This window comes from Pseudomassariella vexata (assembly GCF_002105095.1).
Source record: "Pseudomassariella vexata strain CBS 129021 chromosome Unknown BCR38scaffold_4, whole genome shotgun sequence".
In the NCBI taxonomy this organism is placed as follows: Eukaryota; Fungi; Ascomycota; class Sordariomycetes; order Amphisphaeriales; family Pseudomassariaceae; genus Pseudomassariella; species Pseudomassariella vexata.
Window position 1 is genome coordinate 1,936,472 of NW_024467959.1, and position 23,008 is coordinate 1,959,479.

The following is a 23,008-nucleotide window of genomic DNA, read 5'->3' on the forward strand; positions in this document are numbered from 1 at the left end:
CCTGCCATGTCAATTCAATTGAGAATCCAGACTAATTCCCTTTTCGCACTAGCAGCCGATGAAGCAAAACGTGATTCAACCAACAATTTCGCTTCGTTTTGCTTGGAAATGCAGGAACGGAAGGCGGTGACCAGGGTGAATGGGAAGCGACAGACCCGTCACATTTTAGTTTGGTAATCTCCGTTGCTCGAATACAAAGGAGAGGTGTGGCTGGAGCTGAGGCTTCCAGTGTAACCCCCACATTTCAATTGCGTCGTTCTCGTTCTCACTTAGACTATAAAATGTTGAATCCAACGGATCGCTCTGAAACTTCAATAGACACAACTTTGCGATAGAAAAAGAAACTGATGTTGGCAAATGTGGCATCATGTGCAGTGTCTATCATGGACAAAGATTTCCAACTTCTGAATGACCCAAAGGAACAACGTCAATATGGAGACTTCTCCTATCCCTTCTCGAAGACAAGGGTTGAAGCTCAATCTTCAAGCTAGCAGTCATCGATGAGATGAAATCTGCACATGGCTTCATCAGTCATTGAATTATGTACTCGATCGGCAACCCTCGATCGTTCCTGAAACATAGCAGACTCATCATGCATAGCTACGGTGATGAAGGAGCCCGGTCAATTTGCGTTGTGGGGAGCACGGCGATCAGATATGCGGCGCGTGCTGAGCATCACGGTGCAAGGAGGACATATGTCTCAAGTAAGTTGGCTATCTAGGTAGGTACAAGGAGTGGGCTTGAGTTAAACAAATAAACTTGAACTCCCAAGCAGGAGGATTGCATCACCAAACGCCACGGGAAAGACTACCACGTAGTTCACAGAGGTTTGTTCGCCCACCCCAACCGAGGGCTCTCAGAGCCGTCAAACACGACAAAGGATGCCTTCAGTGCCACATCCCCAAAGATGGCAAAACCGATGTCCGACGAGTCTTGCAAACCTCCATAGCATGATCCATCAGAGTTGGACGCATAGTTGAGATAGTCGCCCGGGATGCTCATGAGGGCGCCATTGCCGACCCCAAAGCTAAAGTTGGGCAGCACGTTGTTGCAAGGGAAGACCCAGCCGCCGTTATCCGGACTGTTTTTGGAGCCGTCGATCGCGTGGTAATAGTTCTGCACGATGTCGTTTGGGAGGTAGAGGAGCGAAGTGCCAGTGTCGACAATGCCGGGGATCGAGGCGCTGCGAAACTGGTCTGAGCCGATTTGGTAGCCCGTCGCGGTGAACTTCCAAAAGCCGCCGCTATTGTCGACCGGAGTGTATACGATTTCGCCGGCATACTTGCTCTGGTTGATAAAGCCAAAATCGTACGAGCCGGCTTGTCTTGGTCAGCTCTATTTTTAAACGCCTGGTTGGACTTTACTGAAGGAGGGAAACTTACGGGCTCGGTGTTTCAGATCTGCAGTGATGATAGGTGCGTCCAACGTCATCTTGATGTTGTCAAAGAACGTGTTCTGCTTCGTTGGGGAGGCCGTGTTGAGGGAACTGAATGCCAAGCCTACCAAGCCCGAGAATGTGGACTGCTGTAGGAACTGGGACGATTCCAAGACAGCCACCTCTACAGCTTGTTCTGGATACGAGATGCCGCCAATGCTGACGACATCTTTATACACAGTACCCCCGGCAGAGCTGCCATCCCCATACTGTATCTGCCAAGTGTCGGTGGTCGCCTGGGAAGTGTTGCTGCCACCGGGGTTGTAGCCCGCTCCGCCGGTGAGCACAGGGGTGAGCGAGTTGGCTACCCACAAGTCAGCAGAGCCTGTATCAAAGTCCAGATTGAATGTCTGGGCTGGTGTTCCGATATCGACCTGGCATGCGTAGGCTTCGTCGTAGCTCATGGGCTGTGCCTCGACACTGCCGGTTTGCCGTCTCTCAACGTTGCTGCTGTTGAGGGCGGCGGCAAGGTAGTCAGGCAGGGCAACACCGAACTTGGCATAGGTTTTCGCTGTGGCAGCCGCACCATGCTTCGGATATATATTGCCGCGGACCTGACTTGCGGAAAAGCCGCCCTTTCGAGCAGTGACAGGACTTGCCGCGGCGTAGTTGATGGCGGCTGCCCATATTGCGACGTGTGTGAGCTTGAGCATCATGGTGAGGCTTTTTAAGAGTTCAGAAATGAGTTCTTCAAGAGGCATTTGGAGAGATGCTGAGTCTACTACAGCAGTACTTGATAATTTCCACGGATGAATGTGGGCTGCCTGGCTTATATCAACAGTCGCGAAGCTCACAATCAGTAAACTGGCTGGTCAGACTCCTAGTATACACGCGCTTTATCCCATACTGTACTCAATAAATAATGCACAACACGGCTTCAGTTTGACTTTGGCCTTGCATGCCACAACAAATGGCATCAAATCGATGGATTTCGGGACCGAACTCATGGGACCCACCTCCAATTGAGTTTTGACTCGAGAAACAGCAACTTGCCTGTAGCAAAATCAGGACAAACACTAAGACATGCAGTCGTATGTCAATATTATTGCAACACAGTGTCTTCGATGCGGCAAGGATGACGGAAAGATCCCACAGCTAGGCCAATTGTGGGTTACGAACTTCGGTCATCGACCACTTTGTTTGCTAATGCTATGAGCGACTAGTACATTCCATGACTTTAGATACATGCTCAAAAGTCTGAAGACCAGACCATTTGTCGTGATGAGCTGAGTCTGAACTCGAGTTGTCCTCCCCGCCACCAATTTCAGTAGTTACAGTAGTCATAACATCCCCGTATAGAGTTTCATCATCGTCAACAAACAAATCCTCTTCTGTGTCGAAGAAGGTCTCCTCATCCTCGTTGAAGTTGAGACTCGCCACAGTCTTCATCTCTTCACGTGTCCGATCCTACGGTAACAATGCCATGTTTTCGCAACAAGTGAGAGAGGAAAGCATCCTCAGTCTACTCGATCCAAGCATAAGCTATATTCCAGAACGGAAATTCCAACTAGTTGACCTCCGGGCGAGAAGTACACCCGCCGTGGATCCTGAACTTGGTGGCCATTCCATTCCCTCCGCTACAAGAAGTTCCCGCTTTACGTGCCACTTGTCGACGGACTCGGGTAGAGCTAAGACTCGCTTCATGATCAGAGACTTTTCCTCTGTAGTCATTAATATGAAGGCCAGGGATGCCATCTTGTCGGAACTCAGTCGGCGGCGTAAGGCGGTTGCCCGTTGTGGATATATTTCTTCAAGTCGGCTGGTGTAGTTGGTCACTTCGCTGGTAGATAAGTCCCGATTTGAGCCTCCCCCACTTGGGTCGGTGACGAGTCGCGGGTTCGAATCCTGCAGCTGACACACAAGGGGGTTTAGTCAACCCTTATGGCGCGCTGCCCACCTTGTTGACTTCGCCTACCTAGCGATAATAGGGAGATTGGTGCAGTTTAGGATTACGAGCATCCTAGCCAGTCGACCGTCAAGCACTACGTCGGCGGAATATAACTCGACAGCCGGTCCAGAATTCGAATCGTTAATCCGGCCCCTTATCGGACCTCGCCTATCCGATAACGCTCGTCGGCGAACCCGTCCCCTCACGATAGAAGGCGCGCAGCACGCCCTCTCGCCGCGATTCTTGCGAGCGTCTAGACCACGTTACGGTCTATCCACTTGAGCGTATGGTTGAGATGTATACGCTCGACGAGAACCCCAATTAGCAGATACTACGACTTGTCGCGACAAAAAAAATAGTCGAGCATCTTCTGCACATCAGCAGCATCCCACCCCTGAGGACGAATTTAAGTGCCACATTACCACGCTTATCGGTAGTTCAGGCAGGGGTTGTAGCACAGACTTAGGGAGGGACAGGAGGTTTAGTAGTCGTTTGGCTACAAGTTTACCTGTATAACCGCCCGACGCGGCTTAAGGGCCCGCTATATCATCTATAGCCCCTTAAGGGAGTACTTGTAGAGGTACCGAGGGTTAACACCTACGGCGTATTTAATATTTTTTTTTATATTTCTTCATGTGGTTGATGTCTTGGATATGTTGCTAGCGTTGAAGCTCGTCGTACGTGATAGGAGAAATGTCTTCGTTAGGAATATAAACTAGAAGTTGAGGGTAACTCATATTCTGCATGGCGTCGTGTTCTGGGCAGGTCAAGTCAAGTCCATGATCGCTGAGTGATCTACCGACATGAGTGTGCCCTAGGAGGGAAACCCGCCCCCGTCTTCAACTAGTCGCGTGCATCGGCTTGTGTGATTCTGCGGCCGCAAATGCATTCGATGCAGGATCCAAAAAATCCAATGAGTTTGCTTTGGTCGAGGTCGAATATGTGTGCCATGCTGCGGTTGTCTAAGTTTCTTGAAACCATCTTGGAGGAACTTGATAATTAGTAATGGGAGTATCCTATACGATAGTTGTGTTGGATTGGAGAGCAAGTAAATGAAAGTCTAAAACGCTGTTTGTGTAGCTTCTACCGAGACATTTCCGAAACAGTCGGTAATACTGCATTACGGACATTTTGGATGGAGCCACGAAGACTCAGGTCTTCGTGTCACCTGTGGCCAAGCTTCGGTCGGCTCAACTTATTATCAACCCACCATTACCCCTGGGTGGGTTGGTGGTCAAATTAGTAAATGGCTGATGGACTGATTGATGAGGCATCAACTGAGCATGCTCGTGGACTCGAGAATATTTTTATGGACATTATTATTACATGTGAACCCCGTCGTCATTCATACTTCTATCGCCGTCACCGTCGCCGTCATCCTCGCTAGGGTCCCTTAACCACACTGTTAGCTTTTTCATCTTCTCTTCCTCCATAGCTGCGAGAACTTGATGGAGTGGTTATTCCTCACGGATGGAAACAAGTAGGGTGTTAAGCCAGCTTATCAAGCCGACACGCTGCCAACTTCAAAGTGTCTGGCACATGTCGATGATCCCTGCGTCAAGGTCGGTCCGTAGGGCACTTCATTCTACCGGTGGACAAGAATAACCTCTCGTACTCAGTTAATGTAGATTGGTTCGTGAAGAAGCCCAGCATTATTAACGAGAATCCGGGGTCCTTAAAGCGCTTCTCATACTAGGAACAGCGACAGCGGATCCTGCTAATTCCAGATTGATAATTATGGACGGCCATCTCAGTTAAACCACGACAAGTATTTCATATCATTACTTCAAGGCTTTAAAATAGCATAATACCTTATCTAAATGGGAAGAGTTTATAGCGCAATGCTCCCTTGACGATTTGTGCTACTATTTTAGCTAGTGTATACATTTCACGTCTTATAACGTAGCCCACGGTCCAATTGCACACTTTGGCAGACCTTATACGACAATGTATAAGTTAATTCAACCACAACGCCTATCATCAATTGAAACTACTCAGAATCGTTATCTTCAGACGTCTCTACATAATTTCCACAAGTGCGCGCATTATGTCCGGGCTCGCCGCAGATTCTACAGCGCCGTACACGCGCAATTCGCCGCCTCGTACGACCACCAATTTGACGAAATTCGTCATGTAACTGCCCATCAACCTCTCGTTGAGACTGTAGGTCCTGTCCAGCTTGTATACGAAGTGACCCTCCACTCTGTAGCTGTTTTTTCTTCGCACGGCGACGTCGACTTAAGGTCTCATTTGCCTTTCGAAGTGGTTCGACCTCGCCTTCTAAAAGGGCAAGCCGATGCATAACCTTCGTTGTACCTCGCGCAATCTGATCTATTCCAGCAAAAATTGACGTTAGTGAGCTATTTTGATGTCGTAAAATCCTATTTTCACATAATCGCTTTGTGATTGGGCTTCGGTTGGGTTGTTCGGAGTCTTTGATTCCCAAGGGACGGGGAGACCAGCCGAGCTACCCGGAGGTGTTGGCGTATGTAATTTCACATCGAGCTGTGATATGACATAATCTGCATCGTACGGAACTATTCCTACCCCTCGGAAACCTCCTTGGATATTTGAAACCGTGAAAGTTGCGTTGTACACGTTTAAAAACGCCGGTAAAAAGTCTTCTTTCGAGATATGACTTATATATGCTCGCATGAGATCTTCGATTTCTTTTCCGTACGCTCTTTTTAACCCGCAAAAACAGCCAGCATCAAGAGGCTGGAGCTTGTGCGACGAATGAGGAGGCATACAAAGCGTGACGATATTGTTAGCTTTGCAATATACCTCGAAATCGGTCGAGTGATGGCTTTCGTGACCGTCGAGGATCAATAGGCGATGAGTACCTTTCGTACGAGACTTGGTGTGATGATCGAAGTGTTTTATCCAATCTTCGCCTCTCTCATTCGTAGTCCAGCCATTTTTAGTAACTGCGATAACCCAATCAGGCGGTAATGGGCTGTTTTCGTACCATGACAAGAGGTGGGTTTTGCCGGCAAAAACGATGTACGGAGGGAGGGCATAACCGGACGACCCAACGCCTTGAATAACTTTAACCCATTCCCAATTTCCTTGCTGGGCTGCTCTAGGCCTTCCGCACCGATCAGAAGTCGTCACGACCATTTCGGACGAGATTTGGCCCATCACAAAACCGGTCTCGTCGAAGTTGTAGATATCCTCCTCCTGGATCGCGTATTTCGCAATTGTATTCCGTACCAGGTCAAACCACGCGCGATACGCGTCAGGGTCTTCGCAGAGGACTTTCTGATAGTCGATCCTTCGATTTAAACGCGTCCGGAGGTCTGGTTTGTTAGATATTCACGTATCTTGCAGTACGACCGTGATATGACGGTTATATGAAAAAAATAATTTGGTGGTTATGGTTAGGTCACCGTTTTTCCCATGCTAGATTCCCTCTATCTGTTCTGTTGGCTGTGTGCATTGCTTTTAAGTAATCTGAAGGGTCCAGCCTTACTAGGCTACCTCTATAAAGCGCCTTTCAACCTTAGGAATCACTGTGGTGCTCAATCCCACATTTAATATCAAACAACAGTCTAGACAAAACTAGAACTAACGATATGGTGCTTCTATGCTCCAATACCATGTGACCCGTCGTTTTTGACATGGTTGTCGTCTTACGAAGCTCGAGGCCCAGTTGACGCCGACGCGTCCCGCGTCGCGACTTCGAAGTAATCAGTTGGCCATATCTTCAACACCACTCAATCGGGGAGGAAATGCTCGCGAATCTAGGTCGGCTATATGTCGTACATTGCCTCTTCTTCGGAAGGAGTCAACTTTTGCGTTGGTGATCGCGTAATCGCTCGAGCGGTTTTACCGTCGCGTCGATACGCAAGGGTTCTAAAAGGTACATTATAGATCTGACCAGCGCGACGTACACTTAATTTTGGATCAGATTGAAGCGCATGTAATGCTAGAATCATATCACTTTCATTCCAAGAACCAACCATAGTTATGTGGTGAAAACTCGCAGGTCAAAGTGGTAGCGTACGAAAATCTGCCGAAGTGTGCAATTGGACCGTGGACTACGTTATTTAATTGCGTATTAGTGAATTTGTTTACTTCTATGTGCGTATTGGCTAATTTGCCCGTACCGGTAGCCCGTGTGTACCGCTGATGGCTCGCCACGGCGTGATGCCTAGCATTAAATCTATGATGCAATATGTTTGGGATAATAAAGAACCAGTCACTTACGTAAATAAGTACTTACCTGTACAAGTCTGAGCAAGTTTCGACCAGATTCAGGAGGCGTGCACTGGACTGTGAGGTTGACGCGATGACTAATCGTAGACGCCCATTAACAATAGCTCCAACCTATTTTGACAATTGGACGATGATCGGTATTTTGGCTCGAACTGGGTGGATGTGTTGACCGTTATGTTCAACTCCAGCTGGACTTGTCGTTGGGATATTAGTCGGCCAAACCTCGGTTGACCTTAACTCCGAAACTCGCAACTTTCCTCTTGAGTTGAACGCCACCCCGCTGATGCCTTTTGTCACTCATGCAACATCACCTCCCGGAGAAGGAGTACCTATTCGTAGGAGCGCATACGCGCCTTTGACCCACGATGCCCCGGAAACGCGTCCACTCCGATACCGAGAACGACAAGCCTCCATCCCCGATAACAAAGCGGATCCGCCTCTCCCGCGACTTCTTATCGCCCTTATCGGACGAACTCTTGGTGCGCATCTTGACCTTTCTACCGCTGCCAGACCTCCTCAACGTCGCGCCCGTATCGAACCGCTTCCATCGTTTAGCGCAGGACTCGCAAATCTGGAAACATCTTTACTACACGCGGTTCGTCTTGCCGCGAGCGCTGCGCATTCCAGGCTTCCGCCATGGCGTGGCGCGAGAGGGAAAGCTGCACTATTCGTCGCGTAAGGCAGTATGGGCGGATGGTAGGAGGGGAGGCTGGGTAGACATGCGCAGTGATGATGGGGACAAATTGCGCGACTGGAAGAGGCAGTACAAGCTGAGGCACAATTGGTCAAGGGGGAAATGCGCCGTCGAGGAACTCAACGTCGGCTCCGAGATGGCAGGTGCTGGACAGAGCGCATCTCGTAAGATGCTGGTCAAAGTTGTCGAGGGAACGGCCGTGACAGCAGATGCAGCTTCGGGATTGCGCGCCTGGGATTTGAGGACAAAAGAGCTCGTGGCGCATATTGATTTGTCGGAGGCTAGTTCGGAAGCTGCGCCGAGTTGCCTCGCCATCGACGATCAGAACATACAAGGGAAGATGCTTAATGTTGTGGTTGGATTTATAGATGGCAGTTTTGGTATTTGGAGGATCGATGTAGGGGAAGGCAGGATAACACGGAGACATCGACACGAGAAGTCGAGCAACGGGAAACTCGCAAGCGCGGCCCTGTCATATCCGTATTTGCTGACCGCTACTGAGTCTGTCCTCATTTCGTTATATACCTTTGAGGGGCCCGTAAATTCCGCCGAGCTTGGAAGGGAAGAGGAAGAAGAGCCAGAGAGCGAAGCAGAGAGAGGGTCTGAAAGTAAGACTGCGCGGGACTCGGAAAGCCACAGCGAAGACCAGCCCAGCAACCACCGAGGGCAGCACGACCCTTCCAAAGCACGACTCCCACAGGGAGCCATTCTTGCGGCACCATATCTTCTCACCTCCCTCAAGTCGCACACTTGCAGAGCACCGTTGGCATTATCAATACGGAAAACCTCTGGAACTACGGTCGCCTCCATCGCTTATACCTTTTCCACATTGCAGGGATGGTCTCTTGGCATCCAAGACTTGCATCTGAGGCCGTCTGCCTCAAGCTCCAAACGAAACCCTATTGTCACGACTTCGCGGCTGGCTTACACCCTGCCTGTCAAACCAGCACCATCACAAATGCTCTCACCACCAAGGATGCCTTCCCGACCGCCGACATCGTCTACCATACCACCAGATGACCCTATTTCCGACGGCCCCACAAACATATGTTACACCCATCCGTATCTCCTCGCCACCCTCCCAGACAACACCCTGATTTTACATCTCTGCACCTCGAATGCATCATCGCTCTCCATCTCCCCCGGCATCCGATTATGGGGTCACACATCGGGCATCTCTGATGCCGAAATAACCGCGCGGGGTAAAGCCGTCAGCGTGAGCTGTCATGGTGAAGAAATTCGAGTATGGGAACTGGAAGGCCGGGCGGCAGAGGGAAGAAGTATCGAAGTACGGCCAACAGCATCGAATGGCACCAACGAGCCCGCCAAAGCAAATACAACGATGGGCGCTGGCCAGTCGGGCTTTGGCGAAAGGCGGAATTGGGTAGGGTTTGATGATGAGATGGTCATCGTGCTGAAGGAGTCTAGTGAGAAAGAGAGCCTCCTGGTTTACGACTTTACGTGATGATAAGCCGGTATAGGCACTTACGGAGGGACCTGGATTTCCATCCACGGTTTTCTCATACTAAACTCTACATGTACTTATTTTATAAGATATGCCTGAATGTACTGCGCTTGAAGTATGTAATCGAGGACATCGTATCGATAGGCAAGACGGGACAGACGATAAGACGATTTTATGTTGCTGAAACACTTGTATCTTCATCGATGCTAGCCACATGCGGATCCGAAAATAATGCTGGCGGCTTCAACACCATGATTTTCTTCCAGGCCCCCAACAACCACCTGCGCTTCGTGGACCCGGAAAGGTAGAGTCAATCAGAACTGGACGCAGCCCGCCACGCTGGATACGCTTAGTTTCGACGTTGCAGCCGAAGAACCCATCGCCGTGGCGACAAATTCGATCTCCTTGGGGGTAAGACTATGCGATATTGTCCTTCCAACTATAGAGAGATAGATAATATACATACTCAGGCGGATGAAACAGACTACATCCTCTTCTATAATGACACCATATCCACCCTCCGCGCCCAGACCTTCGACGTACGACACGCTGTGATATCTACTGAATCTGTAGAGTAGACACAAGGAGTACTCGCTTAATCGTCTGCTCGTGGTCAATATTGGCCTCGTGAGGTGGGCATTGTTGAAATGGATACGGCAAGAAGTAGCAACGATGAAAGTACATCGCACGCGAGCTCACGCGGATTAAACCCCACGTTCGCATGGCCCGCAATGAAGCTGTTGTACCATGCATTGGTTGCACCAAACATGCCTATCATTATTTTCATATGAATCTACTCTACATGAAGCGCGTGCACTCTGCCATCTGGTATTTTTTCCTTGTTTTCTTTGCCACACATTTTGCTCATCATGGTACCCTGGAGCTAGATCAGATCTTCGGAAGAGAGGTGCTTCGGCTCGTGGTTAAAATTGGATCAAGTCCTCCTCATCCTGCTCATCCTTGATAGGCTCAAAACCGGTGACAGACTTCTCGAAAACACTCTCAACCTCCCACTCGGCAACAGAGGCCGAATAGCTTGTTTCATTGTCCGCCTGAGCATTCACAAAGTTGTGCGGCACGGGATAAACGGGACTAGGATAGGCCAAGTCATTCCAAGTAGACCGGAAGCTGTTGTTGTCATACTGAGGTCCAGCTAAGATGTCGTCATTTGCCTGATGGCGGCGACTGCTGCCGCTCGCGGGCTTGCTAGGAGTTCCTTCAGCATTGGATGTACCATCACTCGATTCTCGGGATCTTAGCGGCAGAGACGGAAGATCCTTTGGCGGAGGGAAGGTGGTTAGGTTCTGTTGTTTATTGCGCATCTCGAGGTCAGTCTTCTCATGGGACGAGGAACCACCACTGTCAGCGAGAATCACCTTGCCCACGTTGCGCTGACCCTGGTTCCCCAGAGTCACCGGGCGGAATCTTTCGCGATGGACAGGCTCAGGAGGCTCGGGCGGCTCGGGGTTTTCATTAGAATCTTCGAGCTCGATGAGCTTCGGCGCCGGCATCGCGGCAGCGCGACGGTCTCTGTTAATCTGGGCGTCATCCGCGGTTGCATTGAAGTTACTCCATTGGTGAGTTTCGCCATACCCTTCTCGAGCGAATGCTGTGGCAACACTGTACCCAAGTCCGCCGGTCCAACCACGGCCACCGTATCGCGCATTAAAGCCGCGGCCGCGCTGGTTTCCATTGTTGACCTTATCGCGGCCTTGACCGTTGCCTCTATGATATAAACCGTTATGGGTGTTCTGAGGACTTGTGGCGCGAGCTTGCTTCTCGGCTTCAAACTTCTCATGAAGGAGACCATGGAAGACAGGACAGTGCCGGGCGCATCGGCATTCTTCACCGCAGAATTCACTACATCCATGACCGCAACGTAGCTGCCTCTCGCACGGATCTTGGCAGATCAGCTTGCTGTGCGACATTCTGGATATGGTTAATTTAGGATCATTCTCATAAGGAAAGAGAACTCACGGATGGCAAAGTCTGTTGCAAGGATGGCCACAGGGCTCGAATCTTCCACCACAAGGTTCCCAGCAGCCACCATGATTGTTGATCCAGGTATCTGGCTCCTTCACATAGTTGACTATGTCATGATTCTGACAGCTAATTGGCAGGCCATCACTGCCGAAGCGTCCTTGGCTCTCGAATACCTTTCTCACATTGCCCCACATGAAAGCAGACTCAGTCGTGGCATTCTCCAGGTTGACAATGTTGCCAAAGACATAGAAACCTCGACGAGCACGGCTGATAGAGACGACTCCACGGTTTCGGTCCTGCACGAAGCCAGCGCGACCTGGGTCATTAGGTCGGTTGCTACGAACGAGGGATAAAATGACGATGTCGTTTTCTTCTCCCTGGTATGAATCAACCGTGTAAACATTGAGCTGTTGAATTCCGAAGTGCAATAGTTTCTGGCGGGCGATTTGGATGACCTTCTTTCGCTGGCCGCGGTAGAAAGTCAGAACAGTAACCTTTTCTGACCTGACCCCATTCATCAGCAGGTACCGGACGAATCCAACCACCATTTCTGCTTCCATGATATTGTGCTTGCTGAGTGACTCTGTGTCAACTCCCTCGGGCCACGTGTGGTGGAAGAGGAATGAATCCACGAGCATGCCTGGGACCGGTGGTCGATTGGCAGGAATTTTGACCACGGGGTGGTCTGTCAACTTCTTGTAGTGAGGAACGAGAAGCTCCCTGATGGCAGGAATCATGCGTCGTTGCATATTCAGCATAGTGAAAGGCATATCCATCCAGATGACAAGTCGCTCGAAAAGGGATGTTCCCAGGAAGAAGGGAACGCCAGCAAGTCCAGCTGTATCGCAGTGTGGAACGAGCTGCTGGTGGTCACCAACTAGGATCAACTGTTGTAGTCCCTGATACAACGCCGAGGTGATGTTGGCCTCTTGGCTCTGGGCTGCTTCTTCGATGAGAATTGTCCGAGGCTTCAAAGCGGCTAAAAGGCCACGGTACTTGCATAATCCAGTCGTGGTGCAACCCACAATCTGGATGCGGCCTGTTTTGATGCACTGGGTATCCTTGTTCCATCGGTTAATCTTAAGGTCTTTGGTGATGTGCACGTACTCGGCCAGATGCGCGTGAAGGTCAGAACTAAGGCGCAAGAGCAAGGCTCTTTGCCAGTGCTCGTATACGGCGCCGCGAAATCGGGATTCAACGTTCCAGAGATTGGGCTTAATCAACTGGCGTTTCAGTAATAGGTCATTCTCCGTGTAGTCATTATCGTTGGATCCGGCCCACTTGCGTTCGATGGGAACCCAATAGCCATTTTGACGGCCATCCTCATCGTCATCATCGACCACGCAATCATCAAGCTCCGGGTTGAACCCATTCTCATCAAATTCATCGTCTTCTTCGAACTCTTCAGTGTCAAACAGTTGGGTGTTGTAACGGCGGGCGGGAACATCTACAAGACTACCTCCAAGCCACTGACCCATGATCCCTTGGGGACTGTCATCACCTGGTGAGTTATGCTGCCACTCTTCAGTGTCATTAGCCAACAGAGAGTTGAACTGGTCCTTGGTGATTATACCGTGTTTCATCAAGACTTCGGGGTCGAGTAGGCTTGTATCCGAAGGAAATACTTCTTGAAGCTTGTCCTCGAAACACTTGGAAGCATATTTGCGTTTTCCTTCAAGTGCTCGGAAGTTTTTATCAGCATTAGAGTTATTAAGCATTGTCCATTTTCGCAGATTGAACATATTGTATCTTTTGATCTCCTCATCTTTGGTTCGACCTCCCAGGCGAACTATGCGGAAGTTGAGCTTGATCAGCTGGATTAGGATCTGATCCACCGCGTGATTTGTCTCGGCTGCCACGACGACGACATTTGTTGGTCTCTGCTGAGTTTCCAGCATTACACGTAAGGCCTGCACAGATGTATATGTCTTTCCAGTGCCGGGTGGGCCTTGAATAATTGCCAGCTCCTTCGTCAAGATGCGATGAACTGCCTCCAGTTGAGAGTTATCGAGGGACGTGTACCTGCCAATCTCTGTTGGGATACCTTCCAGGACATCATAGCTGTGGTATTTATCCCTGATATGGGCTTTTGCGGTCTCCTCGGGTGGCAGATTGTTATCGACCAGTGGCATTAGGTTAATCTGTGGCCTGCTCTTCACATAGTCAGGGCTGTGATCGTTACGGTCGGCATGAACCAGATATTTGTCGAGTGATGTGTCGCTTTCGGCGACGTGTTGCAATCCGACCATGCAATGTCTGACAGCTTCGTAAAAGCCCAGGCGTGCCTCCAGCATAATTAATTCCTCCGTCGGATCCATCACGGCATCCTCGCAACGCGCCCATTGAATCTGAATGACAGAGGGATTTCGGTCTAAGCCACCTTTGATCATGCGGTCGGCAATGATAGCTGGTTTGCAGATTTTTTTGAAGCTATCTTTGGCCGTCGAAATGACGACGAGGGTACCGGGCGTGAGGCGACGAGTGTGAGTCCACCGGATCTTCTTGCCTGCGCGCTCAGTCGAGAATTCAATACGACAAAGGGGGCCAAGCCTGGTCATCGAATACCCTTGAACGAACACCTGCGAGAAGAGGAATATCAGCTTTGCGTCAGGAATGGGAAAGGTATCACAAGTGTTGATCTTTGGACTTACCTTTGTGTAGATGAAGGTGTTCTCGTCATCATACATTCGCGGGTTCTCCTTAAATGATTTGATCGAGTGTCGAATTTGGGTGATGCCTTCCTCACGCTGGATGCGGTACAAGGTCTCGAGGTACTCGCCTTTGCTTCTGTATGGAGTTGTGATGTCGTTCACCAGCAACTGACGATGGATTTGTTCACCTTCGACATCCCAATCCGGGTTCAGCTCCTGCGCAGTAGGAAGTTCCGGCATCGAATGCCACTGCTTTCCATCTTTTCCGCGCAGCACGAACTTAACATGCTGCTTGATGATGTCGAGCTCGCTCTGTGCCATCGCGTTAGAAGGTTGGACTGGTTATGGAAGGTAGCGGCGGTATTGTGGTGCGACTGGAAATTGAGAGAGGTGGAAGTGAGGGTTGGAAGGCGCATGCGGGACTGTAAATCAAGGTTGCAAAATTCAAGACCAGGAAGCCCAGGACTTGGCAAGGCAAGATTGAAAAAGTGTTAGGCTAGAAGAAACAAAATTGCTTAAGTGGCAAGATGAAGTGCCGGCAGGAGCAAGGCTGGAAAAGAAGAATTTGGAAAGAGGAGATGCCACAAGATGCAGAATTGGGAAGGGAAAGTTGAGAAAGGGAAGGCTGGAAACTACAGGATTGGCAGAGGTAAGGCTGCGAGCGCTGCTTGGTATTGCCGGGTGAACTGAGGCTGGTTCATACCTGAAATGCGTCGACCCTAGGGTTGACATGTTCATGGCTGTCTGCCATGATTAATTGCTCTTTCGTCGCTTCATAGGAACTCATTTGGAATCCCAAATTTTAATGGCCAAGCGCCGGATGATGATTTATCTGACCTGGCTGATCTTCGACTTGGAGAAACCGTTGGTGCTGCAATGATTGTTTGCTGATGTCGTATGAGGAATTTTGTAGATGAGGTATTGGCATTGATTTTGGTAGAATGGTTGGGGATTGGGCAGGATTGAGGAATTCTTAGGTCTCGAATTTATTTTGTCTGTTTGAAGGTCGGGAAGCGGTGACCACAAGTTACCAAAGTCTTTCGTCCCTTCTTCGGGACCGTCTGAACAATCCCAAGAACCCAACAACTGACGAAATAAGTGAGAGTTGGATGAAATGAAAGTGAGGGGGTAATGGTATTTGAAGATATCAGCTGGGGCAACATAAGTAATGTTTACTCTGTTTCGAAGTTGCTGGTCCGCAAGCTCCTGCTATTTTGCTTGAGTGCAAGCACCAGTGTTTGCGCTAGAGACAAGCACAATGGTAACGCGCAGTCACACCGTTGTCTTCAGCAGTCTTGAGACATAGGCCACGATGCATGCCTAGAGGATCAAAATGACTGGTTTGTTGTTTTTATTGTGAAAGACTAAACTTTCAGAAAATCACCAATGTGTTGTTTCTTTTTGGCCCCACTGAGAAATTTCTCAAACTTGCCTGCTAGCATACTGTCGGCCGCCTCTGCTGGAACCTCGTACGGGCCTCTTGGTGTCTAGTTGCAGAGTCGCCATTAATCCTGTGTACATTGACATATTTCCCGGAATTCAGGTAGAAGTAACGTGATCCTTGATCTTTAGTGACCGAAGGGTTTGACGAGCAAGAGACTGGTAAAGCATCACCTTGGTGTTGAGAAAGTCTTTTCCAATGGCAGGAACTGCAAAATATGTCGATAAATAAGAAAAGCGTACCACTCAGAGAGTAGAAAGTATGTTCAGCGGCAGTTGGATTATGGATGTATGTTGGAAAAGGTGGCGGGGCTTTGTGTTGAATTCGGGTGGAAAAGAACAAAGTGACACTGCAAAATATCGCGAGACTTGTCTTTCCCAAGGTCAATTAGCCAGCTCTTACTTCCGCTACTTAGAAGTGCATCAATATTCCCGTCAGCTCATAGGACTTAGTAGAAAAGTTCGTACTTACGGGTAGGTCTTCAAGACAGCCATGGGCGGTCTGTGTGATATTTTGCAGTTCAGAACAGTACTAAGAGCACCAAATCATTCATGTACGGAATACAGTAGAAACAAGCCTGCACAAAGATACAAATCGAAAAAAAGAAAAATGGGGGAGAAAGCATTAGGCTATCACTGGAGATCAAGGTCCACTCCTCCCTCTGTAACAACCCGGACGGAACAACAGGAAAGACTGAAGCATTCGAATTATTTGACTGTACGAGTTTAGAAGATACTATTGCAATTCTGATATAAAAGAACTATTCGGCTATGATACTTTGGGAAATACTGAAGTAAACGGACTGTTGGCCTATAAGAAACGTAAAAGAGCGAATCTTGAAGTAGATTGGTTTTTGTAGATTGGCTTTTCTAGATTTTGAGCTACATGAGCAGTCCAGATCAGGTCCGGAAAAAGATATAGAGTCCGCAGACGATGGGATTATAAAGTCGAAGACATGACGGGACGGGCTGGTTGCAAGACTGTGCTTACATTGCCTCTGGCCAACCTTGATATCTGTGAGGACATCTGAGAGGACACAGGTCAAGGCAATGGCTGAGCCGAGTATTACATCCGACGAGATCTCAGCGGATACAAATTGTTGACTAGATTACCCCAAGGAAGGCCAGATGCGACGAGAAGCTGAGCTAGGGCGTGGCTGATCATTTGGACGGAAGAAGAACTTGAACAGTACCATCGCCAGGGTCCATCATTGACCTCACATGGAGATGGCATATGCGTGGGTTCAGGCAACGGCCGGGGCAATAATCAGGTCTGTCAAGAAGTGAGCACATGCAGAAAGCAACCGGGCGACTGGTAAAGATAACAGTCCTGTAACGTGATCCACAAGTCATTTTCGCACACAAGTCACTTTCGCACTTTTCTTGGCACCTTCAAGTAATTCAGTAATATCCTATGCATAACCCGCATTTTATCCTTTAAATTACTCAAAATCTTCTTCATTATCAGTTTCTACTTCTATTGAACAAGTCCTTGCATTATGTCCAGTCCCTCCGCAAATACCACAGCGCCTTATACCGGTCTGCCGGCGCTTTACAGGACGACTGCTTTCCCCTTCTTCCTCCTCCATAACCTTGATATCACCCCTCAAGGCCCGTAAAACTTGTGCATCACCTATACTAAGTGCTCCTCCATATTTGATTTGCTTATTTTTCGTCCTACGACGCTTACTTAGTATATGGTTCGTCTCACGAAGCTCTTCGTTCTCCCGACGTAATAATGCATTCTCATGCATCATTGCATGCGTAGCCTTCGTAGTCGAGTTAATTGAGTTCAAAATATGCGTCGGCGAGCTGTCTTGATGCCTCTGGACGCTACTTTTAATCAAAGTTGACTGCGATTCGGCTTCGAGGGTGTTGGTAGGCGTCTTAGAAACCCAGACGGAGGGAGGCAATTGGGGGTCGGGTGTCGGTGTTCGTACTACTTTTGCGATATCCAACATAGATATGACCCTATCCGGGTTAAAAGGAACAAGCCCAGCTACTTCGAATCCTGATCTGATGTTTTTTTCGTGAAAAGCACCAATGAAAGCTTCTAAAAACCCAGCTAAGAAATCCTGCTTCTCAATATGGGTTTGATGCCTTTGCATTAAACCCTCCACGAACGCACCGTACAGCCGTTTCAACACACTAAAAGGTACCAAATACAAAGGCTGGAGCTTGTGGGATGAATGGGAAGGCATACACAATGTAATTACGCCGTGCGCCGCGAGGTAAGTCTCAAAATCCATCGAGTGGTGGCTCTCGTGACCATCCAATATTAAGAGACTTTTCGCACCCTTACGACGGCTAATAATATGTTGAACAAAGTGTTTTGCCCATTCCACACCAATATTATTAGTAGTCCAACCGTTATGGGAAAGGTCGACCTTCCAGTTGGCCGGTAGGTCGTTACCGCGATACCACGAAGGAAGATGAACCTTGCCCGCGAAGATGATGTACGGCGGTACCGCCCAACCTTGCGAATTAATAGCCTGGATCACCGTAACCCATTCCCGACCTCCTTGTGTAGCCTGTCTAGGCCGTCCGTGTCTTTCTGCACTCGTTACAACCATACCGGTTGTGATTATGCCCATTAGGAAGCCCGTCTCGTCAAAGTTGTAGATATCCTCCGGTAGGATACCGTATTTAGCGATTGTGTCCCTAACAAGCTCAAATCACGCGTAATACGCGATAGGATCTTCGCTAAATACCCTCTGGTAATCAATTCGACGGTTTAAACGCGTTCGGAGGTCTTGTCGGCGGTTAACGAAGTTCGTGGTCCAGTTCTTGCCGACGGGGGGCGCGTCGCGTACGCGTCGTAGGATATTCGCCATTTCTTCAACGTATCGAAGCCGAGGAGGAAATGCTCGCGCATCTAGCTCAATTATACGTCGGGCAATCGTATCCTCTTCGGTTTGAGTTAGATTTCGTTTTAACATATTAGCTTCGTGTCGCGTTTGGTCGCCGTCGAATCGATTCTTTAGTGTACGGTCGCAAACGTTGTAGGCCAAGCTTACGCCATGAAATTTCAGGGTTGCGCTTTTTAGCTTGGATAGCTAGCTGAAGATCGGCTTCTTTGGATTTACGAGGCATGTTGTGGGAGGGAAGAAAAGTGCAAGCTAAGTTAAAAGGTTGAAATATTTGAAAAAGTGCGAAAGTGACTTGTGTGCGAAAATGACTTGTGGATCACGTTAAGCTTAATAGGCTAGTATGGTACAAGTCAAAAGTTCAATCAGATATATACATGAATGTTTGCGCAGAGGGAATCATTCAACCATGATCATCCACGCCGTATCCCTTGCATCGTTTGGAATATTTAATTGCTGGCGCGCTGGAAGATGTCCCTCGTACGGCGACGGTCTTCGAACGAAACGCGGATGTTGCGGGTGGCGACTTGGTGCTGCGCTGCGGCAGTCTTCCTGTGCTTGCATTTGGATTTCTTGCCGCTTGGAGTGGCGGTGGCGGTGGCGGTCGGGGCCGACGCAGGAATAGTGATCGGTGCCGAGCCGGCGGTAGAGCCCGAGCCAGTGGTAGAGCCCGATCCGGTAGCGGAGCCCGAGCCGGTATCAGCAGAGTCGTTGATGGTCTTGCCGTCAAGGGCGAGGATCTTCTCGACAGCCTGCTCAGCGGCAACCATGACGATAGCCTGGGTGTTTCCGGTCGGGAGATCGGGGTGCATCGAGGCGTCGACAACGAAGAGGTTGTCGGTTCCAAAGACCTTGGTGTTGGTGTCGACGACGCTGGATCCGTCTTTGGTGGCACCCATCTTGGTGGTTGCGACCTGAAGCAATGAGTGTTAGTTGATGCGCAGATGAAATAAATGTAATTACGTCTTAGGCGACATTGGTACAGGATAACCAGGAAGTTGACTTACGAAGTGAGCGCCGGTGGTCAGGGTCGAGTTGATATCAGCAAAGTATTCGGTGCCGGTGATACCACTGGCCACGGCCGAGCCGTCGGTCATCTGTAGAGTCAACGAAGAGTTGCCGGTGGTGGTCATCTTAATGAGGCGGTCTAAAAAGCCAGTGTAGGCCTCGATGTCGCCCTCCGTCTGCAGCCACGGAGAGCCGGAGAATTCGGTCATGGTGCCCGTGGAGTCAAGGACAAGGTCAGCAGACGAGGTGAGTCCGTGCATGACGTAGAGCTTGACTTTGATGGTGTTGTTGGACGGGCTGTTGCAAGTTCCCTGCAGGTATCGGGTGATACCATCGCTGGGGGAGGTGATAGAGGTCCAGAAGTTGATGCGCTGACCGGCTTGGCTAAGGACTCCGGAACCTTCGGCGAAGAGGGAGATAGACTCCTCGTCAGGGTCTGTGAACGCAGTTGAGTCCAAAGCGCTCAAGGAAGTCTTAGTGCCCATGGTGAAGGTGATGATGGTATGATCCTTGACACCCTTTCCAACGGGGAGGTCGATGTACTGGGAAGAAGGAGGAAGAGTAATATCAGAAGGAACAGCCTCGATCTGCTCGGTGGGGCCAATACCACTGTAGAAGAGGATCTTGGGGGTTGACAAAGCGCCGGCAGACAGAATAACCTTGCCGGTCTTGGGGGTGACGTGGATGATGGTGCGGCTGCCGTTCGAGTTCTCGACCTCGACTCCGGAAACGAAGGTGCTGTTGCTGCGAACCGCACGAATGACCTTGGTGTTCAAGCTGAGCTTGAAGTTGTCCATGTTCTCAACTAAGGGCAGGTACGTCTTGACGGGGCCGCCACGCAGGTGGTTTTGAATGTTCCATGGAGGGTGGGCAAACACATCAGTCTTCTTGTTGGGCTCATCCAGAGGCGCAACCTCGCTCCAGCCGTTTCCGCTCAAGAAGGAAGACAGCACGGTGTAGGCGCCATCGTCGTATCGATTTCCATCGGCAGATGCCAGGTCGGTGCCAGGGTTGCGGGTGAAGAATCGTTCGGAGGCGGCCTTAACATCTGCGGATGTCCAGCCAGCGGGCCACTTGTCATCCCAATCGGCATCCTGGGGCGGAACGAACATGAGAGCGTTCACCATGCCGCTGCCGCCCAGAATGCAGCCAGCCTGAGATGCGGTGTCGTCACAGTACTCGCTTGTATCGTCAGCGGTGCTCAGGTAGTAAGCCATTGATGGCACATCGTATTGAGTGACGGAAGAGTTCCACGTCATGACGGCATCACCACCGGTCGACTTCAAGGAAGCACTACCACGTTCCACAAGAAGGACAGATGCACCAGTCTCAGCAAGTCGGCCGGCTACGACAAGACCAGCAGGGCCTCCTCCGGCCACGATGTAATCATACGTGGCATTGGAGGTGGTCGTTGCTACTGGGGTGCTGCTGGCAACGGGGGTGGTGGTGTTAGACCCGCTGGTTCCATTGCTGGGAGTGGTAGTGGTTGCTGCGGAGGCCATGGCTGCCCACGTCGCATAGTTGGCACTTTCGGCGGATCCCATGGCCATGCCGAAGCCACCAAAGCCGGCGGCATGGTAGGACAATGCCGAAGACGCAGAGGTGGGATCCGTAACGGCAGTGAGCGAGTAGGCGTAGCCGAGGACGATATTGGCCGCGGTAGAGACGAAAGTGTCGGCATCGCCAGTGATGCAATCTTTGCACAGGAAAGTGGCGGAGTAGTGGGTGTCGTTGACGAAGGTTCCTTTAGCAATGGGCATGAGGCTGATATCGCCTGTGTAGACTGGTGGGGTGACATAGCTGGAAGCTAGCCGAGGTGAAATAACCACGTCGTCTCCGTTGGGCCATGCAACGAGCAGGAGCTTGCTGGTCATCGCGCTTCCGAAGTCCAACCCTGCCCATCCTGCTCCGTCTGTGAGAGGGCCGATAATGTTGGCAATCAAGTCGGTGCCTGGGGTCTCCGGTAGGGCTATGCCGACAGTGCATTTTCCATCTGTGTATCCGGCGAATGAGATGCCGGAGCTGGTTTCAGTATAGTTGACGTTGTGAGATACAGCCGCAACGCCTAGCGCGAATGCTGTTGAAAGAATGGTAGAAAGCTGCATAGTTGCTTGTGTTGAAAGGAATGAATGTGGAATGAAAGTTGTTGTTTGAAAAGAATGGTGTTGCCTTCAAGGCAGAGAGAAAGAAACAATGCGCTTGAACCTCAAACGACTTACAAGAGGTAACCAAACCAGAAAGTAATGATGAGAATGAAGTTGACCGGGCATCATGACTTGGCGACATCAACGACTAGATATAGGTGTGCTGCGCCTGCAGAGCCCAGCATTGACCGTCGCATCGAAGCAATATCTGCCACCGCAGAAGAGGAGTCAGTACAGCCGAATGGGCTCAGCGTAGAAGTGGCAAGTCTTTCCGGCCTGCCGAACATCCAATGACAGCGCTTGCAATCGATAGCAATATGGCACAGTGGACAAGTGGGCGGTTCACTACGTTGTTGATAGATGAATGGTGGGTCAAGCCGAGGGCGTCATAGGGGAGTTGAGGCTCATAAGTCCCTGGTCATCGTCAGCCATCTGGTTGGATATTAAGCAGCGCCGAACGATTTGATGGTTTATGTTAATTAAAAGCGGGTCATACCATGCAACCTGAACTCCTAGAGTCAAGTAAACGACTTTGCTCAAGGTGAAGCCTGTCTGCCGAGGTCCAGACTGCCTAAAACAGGCAGGTTCGAATGTGGGGGGGCGATCGTGAAACAGGGCTCCACGCGGATTTTCGTCACCAGCTGTCACCCGATCGCTTGAAAACACGAGGACGCCGCCCCCAAGACGCTGGGATGAGCTGAAGTTGGGATGAACCACAACGGCAATATCGGCCTCGCGTTGTAAGGCACGGTAAACTCCGGAGAAAGGAAATGGCTGTTGGTGAATTGACGGCGTATATGCCGAATCACCGTCATCAGAAGGAGGCTGACCGTCGGCACAATGGCTTGCCTGAGACTGCTCATGTATCTGAAAACGGTGGGTCACATTGAATCTTTGATCCTCAGCTATTAAACAAGGAGGCAGTATATCTCACTAGGAAAGCTGGAGTCCATCATTTCAAGGTTGGCTTTCTTTGGTAATATTGTCCGCCCGCAGTTTCGGTAGAGGCCGAATGAATCTCCCGGGGGAAAAAAATGATCATCATGATCTACGCCACCCCGATCGGGTTAGCGTTGGAGTGGGTCTTCCCGAAGTAGCTCGGTATTTAACTACATTAGATCCAGTATAACCTATATTAGAGACGAGAAATGGCCACGCAAGTTTTTAGGAGATGGACATTGGTTCCTAGGGAATCGAGGAAGATGTATAACATCC

At 50.0% G+C, this 23,008-nt stretch overlaps 4 protein-coding genes across 4 annotated transcripts; 1 reads left to right on the forward strand and 3 right to left on the reverse strand.

The window, feature by feature from the left end:
- Positions 1-819: 819 nt before the first annotated feature.
- On the reverse strand, positions 820-2,052 carry BCR38DRAFT_306608 (eukaryotic aspartyl protease; the record flags this gene model as incomplete). Its single annotated transcript, XM_040854620.1, has 2 exons — positions 820-1,319; positions 1,383-2,052. Coding segments are annotated over 2 exons (1,170 nt in total), but the record flags the coding sequence as incomplete, so codon positions are not given.
- Positions 2,053-7,845: 5,793 nt separating this feature from the next.
- BCR38DRAFT_427272 (uncharacterized protein) lies at positions 7,846-10,149 on the forward strand. Its single transcript, XM_040859825.1, has one exon. The coding sequence runs from the start codon at positions 7,907-7,909 to the stop codon at positions 9,698-9,700; it is 1,794 nt and encodes a 597-aa protein (XP_040718131.1). The 5' UTR covers positions 7,846-7,906; the 3' UTR covers positions 9,701-10,149.
- A 1,383-nt stretch (positions 10,150-11,532) lies between these two features.
- BCR38DRAFT_304518 (P-loop containing nucleoside triphosphate hydrolase protein) lies at positions 11,533-14,664 on the reverse strand (the record flags this gene model as incomplete). The annotated part of the gene is made up of 3 exons (XM_040854597.1): positions 11,533-11,629; positions 11,678-14,262; positions 14,335-14,664. Coding segments are annotated over 3 exons (3,012 nt in total), but the record flags the coding sequence as incomplete, so codon positions are not given.
- Positions 14,665-19,090: 4,426 nt separating this feature from the next.
- Positions 19,091-21,754, reverse strand: BCR38DRAFT_483127 (uncharacterized protein; the record flags this gene model as incomplete). The annotated part of the gene is made up of 2 exons (XM_040863583.1): positions 19,091-19,555; positions 19,649-21,754. 2 exons carry the CDS (start codon positions 21,752-21,754, stop codon positions 19,091-19,093), a joined length of 2,571 nt encoding a protein of 856 aa, XP_040718133.1.
- Positions 21,755-23,008: the final 1,254 nt, after the last annotated feature.